We start from the raw sequence: 11,899 nt of genomic DNA, 5'->3' as shown, positions 1-11,899 counted from the left end.
CTTAGCATCAATGATTTGTGTTATCTGCTATAATGCATCTTTCTCTAAAATAGAGAAATTTGAGGTGAAAGCCCTTGTGCGTCTTTGAGACGAAGATGTGGTTTTATCCACCCTTTGGAAGTAGCCATGGTGCATGTCATGTTAAGAGACTCCATGACAACATCACGTTGAAAGACTCCGTGATGAATCCTTTGTACTTGTGTTTTTCCACACATGGGAGTAGCCATGGTGGATGTTATGTTGAGTGACTCCATGACAACATCACATTGAGTGACTCTGTGATGGGCACTTGTGCACATATTCCTTTCCACACATGGGAGTAGCCGTGGTGGACGCCATGACGATATCATGTTGAGTGACTCCATGATGAAACTTTCTTCCACAAATGGGTGCAACCATTGTGAGTGTCATGTTGAGAGACTCCATGACATGGATATTTGGAAAGATATCTCCCTAGCTAAGAGGGAGTGTTGATGTTCTTGTAGCAGCAGAAATTATCTTTTTGACTGCTGTCTTAACGTTATTTATTTCCTTTCATCGCTGTCTTATATCTGCAATTTTGATTTACTAAATTGTTTGTTAATATTTTTACGTGTGATTTTTTTTGGTTAGCATCCATTTGTTAACGGATGATTACAATGGTTGACTATCGGGTTGTTAGTTCTAATCGCAACCCTTTGCATTAGTCATGTTTCCCGTCTAGAGTCATAACATTTCGTTTGCCATTCAGGTACTTATGTCCCTTTGATCGGGTTATTGGAATATAGTGGCCCGTGTAAAACATAGCTGTCCATATTTGAATAATCTCTGTGAATTATATGCTGTGTATGTTATATATGCGACATATATAATCCCTCAGCAAACATAACAATAAAATTGAATATAGCGCTTGAGGAATAAATCAACATCTTCAGTACATTGTTACATTGTTTCAGATCAATATTAAATTTAAATAATTCTGCAAATTTAAATTCTGATCCAAAATTTAACAGTAACATCTAAATTAAAGGCTTATATAAATTGTACAATGTTATACAGTAAACAGAGCTGTATAGATAAAATAATTAATACAGCTCTGTTGTTGAAGTTTCTTTACCATTTTAGACAAAATTTACAGCCACTGTTTTCATGTACAATCAAAAGGTGCAAAGTATTATACCATAAGAAATGTGGCTGATATGATCTATATCAGCAACATAGCCAAGGAAGCTATGATACAGCGGGTTAATGTACTGTGAAAAATTTTCTGTGCCAAACTGCCTTTTTCTTGGTTTCCACAGGTAAATAGCAAGCAGCAGGATAAGAGAATATTCACCTAATTTTTTCCAAAACCCACTTTTCCATGCATATCACATCCAGCATAATCCTTAGGAAGCACAGGAAGCTTCAAACAAATTAATCTTGGCTCGATTCACTCTGCAGCCATCAATCAAGATTGAAGAGAATAAACAGTCTGAGATGAAGACAAAAGATTGAACCCACAGAATTTGAAATGGGCCAAAGAAAAGCATAAAGGCGTCACATCTCAAACGCTTTTATGTCATCATGAATGCTGTAGCAGAAACTGAAAAGTTGGGTATTCATGAAGCAACGGCGGTGGTTCAACATCAGACAGGTCTATGTCATCAATAGTGTTTGATATATCATCAGCAGAAAATGGGATGCTGCAAAAGAAATGTTAAAAATAAAATAAAAGAACAATTAAAAAAAATGTGAAACACTAAGAAACAATTTAAGATACACTGCTCACCAGTCTGCCTCAGTATTCAAAGTTAACACACTTTAATATCATTACAGATTATTAAAAGAAGAATCTGATAGATTCCATACCTTAAATCATCATCCAACAGAAAAGAATTGTTTGACATGTCATGAGAATCATTTTTCACAATATCTATCATGTTTCTTATAACCTGAAAATAACAAAACATTAATGTCTATTATTATTCAGAAAAGGCTTTGAAAATCATTTTAATTGCATCAGTGAAAGAAACTATATTACATAATTATGAAAAGAACATAAAAGACATAATATATATGACCTCGTTTGATACACTCTGTGTGCCATACTTGTCATCCCAATACATTGTGCTTATGCGGTATAGCTGCTGAATGCTCAGACCCTATCACCAAATGATTTGAGATATATTGTAGTTAGAACATATGCACATAAATCAACCACACAGCTCTTCAAATGCAGTAAAAACTATTCTAAAGGGATACATTTAGTTTGCAACGCGACATAGAACACATACCGGACATATATCATTTACAAGTTCATTTAAAGGCTTATTTCGTTTCTGATGGATCACCTGCATATCATATTTATCAAAAATGATTATAAGTATACAAAAATTAATTAAGTTCCTTTACAGTCTAAAAACAAAGTAAAGATCACATTCAGTGCACAATCTTCTAAATAGTTTCTGTTACAAGTTTTTGTAGCAAAGGTATAATAATTGTAATAGAACAAGATTTATAAATTTTTAAAATAGTTCAAGAGCCTCTTCAAGAAATGCTAAATCCTTACAGTAGGTGAACAGATCATTTTGCAAATGCAAATTTCTTTTTGAACCATGAACCTGCAGAGATTTTATTCTTCCATGCAGGTCTTTGTACATCTCAATTTCTTTTCCTAAGAATATTCATATGTTTCAGGCAAATGCTATAATGCTATTACATACAATCTCATGGGAAATATTCATAACATTAAGTGGAGTTGATGGTCTATTACTGGCTGCAATCAATGATCAGCCATCTTCATCATCAAACCCTCAAGTTTTGTGATTGTTCCAGTCATCCAACCTGTCCAATTAATATTCTGGCCTATCATCTCAGTTCTTCAATAATTTGAATTCTCTGAGAAGCTTATCATTCACCTTATCAAGCCACTTAAGATCTTATTCATGTTTTCAAGTGTTGTGTTTTAGATGGAAGCTGTTTAGCTCCTACCTACACTGAGCATGCTTCAAATTGTCCACTTCCATGGACAACCTCTAAACTTTTTCTGTTATAAGTCATTTTTGTCCCGGTACAGCCTTCTAACCTCTTCTTAAAGTCAAACTTAATGCAGCTGCTAAGCCTTGCATCCATTGTCCATCTATTTTTCTTTCTTGGGAGTTTCTTAAGTGTATTGTAAGGCATCGTTTGGTCCGGTTTTGTTTTAATTTACTATCCATAACCTCCAATTATTATTTCCCTGTCCCTTGGTGCAGCCTCTTTATTGACCAAGTTATCTGTTTTCTTTCACATTCCTGAGAAAACATGTGAAGGTAAGATCTTGCTTCAACTTTATGACAGTGCTCGAGCAAATAACCTCAGCACACTCCCTACCTACAAATACTGGCCATTACCCGTTTCCTCACCATCAATTGGTGCCTCCTCTTGCACCTAGCAACTGCAGTCTCCCATCTCTTCCTATGGCTTTGCCATCATTCTGTCAAGAGCTAGGAAGCAAACACCATGAAGGACTTCCTTACTTCTTTAATTTCTGTGAAGGACTTACTATTTATTATCTTTACCCTTCCTCTTTAATCTTTCATTGTGCTTGCTCCTCAAACATTGAATGGGGTTTATTTTCTCAAAATCCTATCTCTTTAGAATAATCTCTTCTTTTAATGAAAAAGTGGATTTCACTTTCTTTAACTGCAGCAGTGCATATGCTTTAAATGTTGAAAAAGTCATGTTCCAACATCTTTCAACCATAGAAATTTGATTTCTCAAATATATGCATTAAGTTCCAACCAGATCACCCACAATATACTCATTATTACTATACTTTGAAAGCTTCTAAGGCTTTTAGAACCCATCGGCTAATAATTAATCAGCATTCCTACTGATTCTGGAAAATCCCAGGACAAATCCATCAAATTTACACTTTTGTTCCAGATTTCTGAGTGAAAAGGACAATGTAGGATCAGATGATGCACAGATTCCTCCACAATACCACATAAACTAAATCATGAAAGCCCACTGAAACTGTTGGTATCTATAGGAAAATCAGCATTCATACTGTCTGTTGTTTGTTTTTATTGTTAATTGATCCTCAAAATAGTGTTAATTTAGTCAATTGTGGTCTCTCTGTGTCAGTCAGCAAAGCCCTGTCTTGTCTTGGTCCTTTCTTCTAATTTTTTTTGTTTTGTAGGGTAAAGTGATCGTCACAACCCCAAATGGAAGTAAACAATAATGATGTTCACGAAACCAAAAGGAAAAGTGGAGAAAGACGAAGATGAAGGAGCAGAGTAATGGAATAATCATAAGTTGATCAATTAAGTAGGCATGACAAAATTGGTTAGGAATTTTCCGAGTGCAAAGGAGCATGAAATGGCAAAGGCTGTGAAGACTTGAAAACAACAAAGTACAATTATTTGCAAACTCCTCCTAAGGTTCATCTTTCTAGCAAAGACTTAAGGATTTTCCACCTCAACATAAAAAAGTGGGCAAAAGAGGCCTAGATGTGTGCCTAAACTGACTTCACTACATGTTTTCTCTGCTGGAACACATTTTGGATCATAATTTTAAAACTCGTGGACTCGCCACAGACTCGCGAGTCTTTTGCAAGGACTTGCGCGAGTCTTTTGCATGGACTTGCAAGTCTTTCAGATGGACTCGCGCGATCCAGAAAAAAAGTCATGCAAGCTTTAAAATTGAGTTTTTTTTTTAAATTTGCTTTCATTTGGCATAACTGAGGGAGTGAAAAATAAAAGAAAAATAACACCCGACGCTTTCATTTGACCCTGCAAGGGGCGATGCCCCTTGACCCCAACTTGGGGGCGCTGCCCCCAAACCCCCGTTGAAAAATATAGGGGGAAATTGCGCCGATGGAAGTAGGGAAAATTTAACCTCTGAGTCTGATTAGGCTCCATATAAAAGCATAATTAGAATTGAAGAAATCTTGGTATTATACATTTGAGTTGAAAGTTTGAAACTATGAGTATGTGACATGTGTAATGTTTCAATTATGGCTCTTATGTTCTCTAAATGCATTAATTTCTTTATGTTTTTTTGTAAAACTACGGTTTTTTTTTGCCGAGTCTTTCACGAGTCCGAGTCTGAGTCCAGATTTTTGGTTTACCAAGTCCGTGGCGAGTCCGAGTTTTTCAACTATGTTTTGGATGGTTAGGTCAATGTTTTACTCCACCCAAATCTTCACCTAACAATCAAATACAAAGGTGTCATCCATTTTCTATGGCCAAACCATCACAATGTTCTGCTTCTGAGTAGAGTTGGCATTCTTTGCCTAATTCCTTGCTTTTGGGTATATATCAAGCAAATCTCCCTCGAGGAGCACTTTACGGTTGGCTTTGCCACTGAATTTTTCTGCCAAAAATATGGCAAAGTGATCAGGGATCTGCATCTATGTTTGACGAGTTTTGGGGACAGAGGCACCAAGGGCTTAAATTTGGGGTTGGTGAGGGGATGGCGACAGAGCGGTGATGTGGTGGGGGGAAGGATGGTGCTGATATAAAAATACAGGTGAATTGAAATCTTCAAAGAAAAATCTACAATATAACATCTCTGTGAGTACCCCATGAAAGGTCAACTAGTTTTCTCAAAGTTAAAGGTTGCAATCAATATGTAATGACATGTGCCATATAGCAAGCGACCTAACGACGTCCCTGACAGAGGTGGTGTTGATGTGTTTTTTATGACACCAAGAACACAAACTAAAATATCAAGTATTCTATCCTCTCTTGAACAAGGAAACCTCAAATTCTAAACAATGTGATTAAATAAGGCAACCCCAAGGTTTACAAAGCGAACAATCGACTTTAATGTTGGATATACTCAGTGAATATGATGTTATATTGCTGGTAACACAAAGGGACTTACGTCTTGCTGGAACTCGGAATTTGATCACTATACTCACTTGGAAAATAAAAGACAAAAGGATAAGGTTGCAGAAATCTAATCTAAACCTAAGGGAAATGGTGATAATCATAGGGCTTAGATAGATGGATTCCATAAATCAAACTTTGCTTCGCAATGAGGAAACAACTACACAAAACTGCTGCAATCTCCAAAGGTAACAAAGGATTTCCATATTATAAAACATTCATCCAAATACCCAATGCTAGCGCAATTCAAATGATCATCCACAATCGAAATAGTGCTAAATTAGTTCTAATCCTACTTCGCCCGTTATTTCCCCTACGACACTGAGCCCTCTTGATCACGATGTTGCTTTAAGAGTTCTTTTTAAACAAATTCAGAACTTGGAAGAGAATTCGAGGGTCTTTCAATGTGCTTTATCAAATGATTCTTACATTCAAGGTGTGCCTATTGTGGACACTATCCGTAATATGCTATTTTTTTGATGCATATTGTGTAAAGCGGTGTCTTCTCCTATGTTTTAGTTTCAAGAAGCATGGAAGATGCACAATCTAATGTAACAAGCACACTAATGTTTTTGTTGACACCAGTTCCTACTATTCATATGGTGAGTACATCACCTATGACTAGAGTTCCTGTATCTTCTAGTGGTTTCTACACTGGATGTTCTTTTCGTCTTTGGATTCTTTGGTGGAATCTCTGGTGGTTCTCAACTTGTTTTAACTTCTCCACATCTTTTCACAGTTGTCTTCTACCACACAAACTTGTATTGTCCAAACCTCTATTGCTCCAAACTACATAGTTGACCGCATCCTTGATGCACTTCTATAGATTATGGGCCAATGCCAAAGTCAAATTGCTAACCTTTCCAACACTTCTTCCCAACCCTTGATCCAACCATATTACAAGCGTAACACGTTAGCACTCCAAATTCTTAACACAACTCTTCCTCAAGACTTAGAAGCACCATGGTTTGAAAAGTACAATGGAAAGGGGTGCCCTCAACTCATATTTCTCCATTCACTACCCCATGAGGTGATTTCATTTCTTAGGACACATTGCTAGCTAAACTCTTCCCGTGGTCATTGAAAGATACCGCATTATATTGGTTTTTCTCTCTTCCTAAAATAATTCTATTTACATACTTGCAAGCTAACATTCGACCATAGATCACTTTTACTAATATCATCACTTGTAAGAAAGGCCCTAGAGAGAAAGTAACTGATTTTATTTTAAAATATCAATCACCGTTCTCATAGATTCCTTATGTGCTCATGGACTCCGATGTACGAATGTTCATCGAAAACATGCAACCAATGCTCAAGGATAAGATATTATTAATGAAACACAACTCTTTTGCACATCTCTGCACTACCTTGAGAGATTATCAATAGATAATTAGTCAATATGGGGCGCTCTTCCTCATTGACTCACTTTGATTATTAGGTGGTGCCTCTTCTACAAATAATGAAAGAAACAAATTTGTGACAAGTGTAATTGCTTATAGTATGCTGCCTAAGAAGGATAATCTCCTCCAAAAGAAATGACAATATCAAAATATCAAACTCAACATGAGAAATGAGTTCCACAAAACTGCTTTTGTAGCTCTCACAAGTAAATCGACCCCCTTCACTTTTTGCTTTTAATTTAATAAAAGTTACTTTTTACTTTTCCAATGTAGCATCCAAATATAAAAAGGCCCCATTCATTTAAAATAAAACATCTTTCACTTTATAATTGGCCTCCATAGTTCTTTATTAAATAAATTATAATAATGATAAAGTTAAATCTTCACTTTAATTTTGTTAATTAATAACTTATCATTATTTTATTTAAAACCACTAAACCATATAAAATGTTGAGATAATCATCAAAATTGAATCCACCAACAACACTATATATAGTAACCCTATCAATTGACTCAATCGGTGCTCAAAACCAACCTCCTAAGACCAGTAGGTATTGGAAGACTAACCAAAAATCACTCTAGAAAAGGGCATTATGCTCATAGCAATGGTGAAAGATCAACTAAACATCAAATATTGCCAAACTGTTGGACAAATTAGCACCAAAGTTCCCTAACCCTAACTCATTAGCCTACAGGAACCAAATTGAATAGGCTAATGGTTCACCAACTCAATTGGTTAGAAAGGGGGCATTACAATCTGTCCTTTCCAAAATTGCTTGTCCTCAAGCAATCTCATCTCAGGATGCTGCAAAACCTGCTCATTATCCCACATTGCATCCCTCCACTCGCAAGTTCTTCCATTTTGACCAAAAATTCTTTGATGACCCTCCTCCGAAGAGTTCACTCTCTGGTGTCAATGATGGCCTCTAGAAGCAATATCAGCTTTCCCTCCTCATCCAACAGTGGCAACTTAGATAAGGTAACCACATTGTGACTGAGTGTGTTCTTGAGCCTAGATACATTGTAATATCCCATTTTAGTAACAATGCAATTTAACCAAAAAATATAATGCTCTAATATGACTTGTAATGTCCCCTTTAGGATAACTAGGAATTATGGGACAATTACTTTAATTCCTTAGAGTTACAATATCTGGTTTTACTATGAACTTATGTAATAGAGAATATAAAGACAAATATAAATTAAATGACAATAATCAATGCCAATTGCTATCTCTAATTTATATAATCAAGTGTATGCTTTAGTGAATTGATGCATTTGGACTTAGTGCAATGATCACTTACTATATCAAATATGACAATGTAAATATGCAATGAGATATAATACGATATTTCTTTTAGCTATATGGATTGCAATCTCTGCTATGATCACTTAACCCATGCAATGTCTAACCCGTATAATCGCATATAGCGATATAGTTGTTGTGTCTGATCTTGATAGATTAACTTGCAATAATGATGTTGATGCTGTGTTTGATATGTGTTATTCTCTCTTGCAATCAATGGCGCTATCTCAAATACAAAGTTATGCACTTGCAACCTATTTAGCCAAGTAGGCTGATGCTCATGAGGGCAGATCCAATTAAGGGTAAGAGATAAATAAGTTTCCAAATCAATGATGCTGAAGTGAGATCGAATGCCTTCTTATAGCTTTTAAATTGCAAAGATCACATCTCTTCATAAGTGATGAGATACCTCCTTTCCTATCATCCTTCTTCATAACACTATTGATTAGTTTACAATGACTAATCGGTGCATAGCCTTTGTCTTATTATTTAATCAAATCGCTGCCACAATAATACAAATCCTTTGCTTATTGATAGTTGAGTGATTAGTCAAATGCTGCCATCTAATCATAGTCGCACACTTATATTAGGCTTGACAAATTATTATCAATCACTAATTATTGTGGTGATGATCACCATTTCATTAGTTAATCCTTCCTTTATATAGACTATCATTCAGATCGCTGTCTTCCCTTAAATCGATACTGATTATTATAATTGTTGTTTCCATATCAATTGTTTCCTTCTGTTGAAACTTAGTAGCTTCGGTAAGATAAATGATTGAATGAGAGACTTCATTTATCTCTCATTCAATCATATACCTTATCGATATAACTACAATCTAAATGTAGACCTCATGATTAAATAAATGAACTTGTTATAATCATCTTATATGCATAATCGATCATACTATAATCATATTACTCATGCTGTGATTGTAATAAGATCAGACCAAACTTATGATAACTATCATACATATCATATGATAGCATTGATTGATGCTATCATATGATCACTATAACAGTTATCATCTTAATCTCACATTATACCGATCGATGATTATATTGTTTATCGGATGATGATATTCCTGACGTGACCTGATTACTAATTGATCAATTATACTATTTAATGTGACCCAATAGTAATCGGTTTAATATGTTAAAATGGCGTGACCAATAGTTATCGGTATATCGCTTAAGTGAAGCGGTCCATATGCACCGATCAAGACATGTCTTGATCGAGCATGTCAAAAGACATGACCGGTCAAGGCATGCCTTGATCAGTGGGCATTGCCTATATGTACATGTCAATGAAAATCTGTAGTGGCATAGAAAATAATTAATGTTATCTTCAGCAACCTGTGACATAAGAAACAACAGAAAATATCAGTAAAAGAATAACAATATTATATAACTTCAGACTTGAACATAAATTTGAATATCATTTACACCATCCTTAATCATGTATCTTCACATCATCACTATTCAACGAGGCTACAAAATTCATTTTTGTTGAATTCACTATAAATATTGCTTACCTACGATGACACAGGTACTTCTCTAAATTCGCTTGCAAAACTGCCATTTTCTGGAGCTTTGCCCATTCCATTCCAAATGTTTTGATTGAATTGGAAATACTTGGGCAAAAGTACTAGCCTCTTATTAAAAAAGGAAGATGCAAATTCAAAATTGACTGTAGCAGTCACTGTCACCGTAGAGAGTTTGAGAAGCGCAATCACTATCAACATAGATAGTTTGACAAGAGCAAGCAAAAACAGAACAAAAACGTAAGAGTTAGCTAGGCCCACACAGCCACCTAATCCTTTATCGCTCCATACCATTTCCTTTTCCCATCAATCTTTGTCTAAGTCTTGCCCACGACTCTTGCATAATGATCAGTGGTGCAAAGTAATTGACACCATAATTTCAACATAGCTCATTATTCACGGCAAATCTTGGATAATAACTTTAATCACAGCATATGTTTGTCATTACTGTGGCTTGTTTTAACACTTCATGTTTACTCGGTCTTTTTCAATTGCTGCCTCTTACATAGTACTTTCCATGGGGTTGATCCCTTGTTATTCCTTCATCATATTTGGGAATACGTAGCCTTCATTGACTTCATCAATATGCTGGATCGATACTTGTCTCGAAGTTATTCTCTCTTCATACACTTGCCTCATTGGATCAACCTATCCATTTTATTACTAATAATATCTTATCTTCATATATCCTTACTATTCATTATCGACTTCTCCTTGTTGATGATGAAGATGTGATCCTCAAACGAGTTCTCTGTTATCTTCATCAATAATATTTAATGGATGCTTGCAAGTCTTTATCCCTTCATGGATGGATAACCTATTGTTGACGTGTCTGAAATCACATTGCTACAAACTCCATACGGCCAACGCAGAATAGAATAACCAGCTGAGTATCCTATCCTCTCTTGAGATAAGGAAGTCCCTAATGCTATTTTTTAAGTTTGATCAAAGGAGACTACCTCAAGGTTTCTTTTGTCAGGTCTTGACTGCGGGACTACTCAGTGGTTTGATGTGTTTTTTGCTGGAAACACAAGGGGACTTACAATTTGCAACAAGCTAGTCTGCTGTGATTCTCGAATTACGCAATAAAGGGCAAAAGGAAAGGGTTAGGAGATCTAAAACTAACAACACGGGTATGCAGGTAGACGGATTCAACATAACCAATTCCTGCTTGGCCAGAATAGCTCACAACCTTGCAGGAACGGTGCAATCTTCAAAGGGACTTGGAAGATTTTCAGACTGGAGATGCACGACTAAGCACCCAATTCTGGCACAGCTCAGACGGACACCTGCAATTGAACTAAGCACAATTAAAGGCTCAGGTTAACCATACAAAAGGATACACAATCAGTATATCCTCAATGGTATGAGCCTGAATCTATCAAATACCTGCACACCCAAAATAGAAAGATCTATCTAAAATGCTAAGAGAAACCATGCAAACAGGATGAAAACAAGACAATAAACACCAATTCAATGTCTACATATTGATTTCAGCTGCCTATTACAACAATTTTTGCAGCATCTCTATGCTACTGATAAGATCTAGCCTATTCTAACTCTAAATCTAACTATCTAACAAGCTTTGATTATCTCACTATCTAACTATCTAACCTTCTACTTGTCTCTAACCCTTTACAAAAGAAAGGCCTCTGCCTTTTATAGATATTACAATTTTGAATCAAAGGCTAGGATGGACTGCACCCAAGGGTCCTGATCTGCCTTCCAGAAGCTGGCAGCTTTAACCCATGTCGAATTAATTCTCAGTTATCCAACCAGCAACTATCTCAACTACCTGCCACTATTT

General features: G+C 35.9%; 1 protein-coding gene across 5 annotated transcripts in view; it reads right to left on the bottom strand.

Moving 5' to 3' along the window:
• Positions 1-971: 971 nt before the first annotated feature.
• The window catches only part of LOC131046890 (protein OPAQUE1), a 274,106-nt gene continuing 263,178 nt past the window's right edge, over positions 972-11,899 (bottom strand). For 4 of the 5 annotated variants that reach the window (XM_059216792.1, XM_057980706.2, XM_057980705.2 and 1 more), the window contains 4 exons: positions 2,256-2,312; positions 2,043-2,123; positions 1,831-1,913; positions 972-1,664 (listed from right to left, as the gene is read on the bottom strand). In XM_059216792.1, the coding sequence (XP_059072775.1) occupies positions 1,544-1,664; positions 1,831-1,913; positions 2,043-2,123; positions 2,256-2,312 (342 nt within the window). In that variant the 3' untranslated portion in view covers positions 972-1,543. The remainder of the gene's footprint in view (positions 1,665-1,830; positions 1,914-2,042; positions 2,124-2,255; positions 2,313-11,899) is intronic. The other variant, XM_057980707.2, reaches the window with a different exon arrangement.

Source organism: Cryptomeria japonica, chromosome 2, assembly GCF_030272615.1.
Source record: "Cryptomeria japonica chromosome 2, Sugi_1.0, whole genome shotgun sequence".
Taxonomy (NCBI): Eukaryota; Viridiplantae; Streptophyta; class Pinopsida; order Cupressales; family Cupressaceae; genus Cryptomeria; species Cryptomeria japonica.
This window is presented reverse-complemented; position numbering and strand designations above follow the sequence as displayed.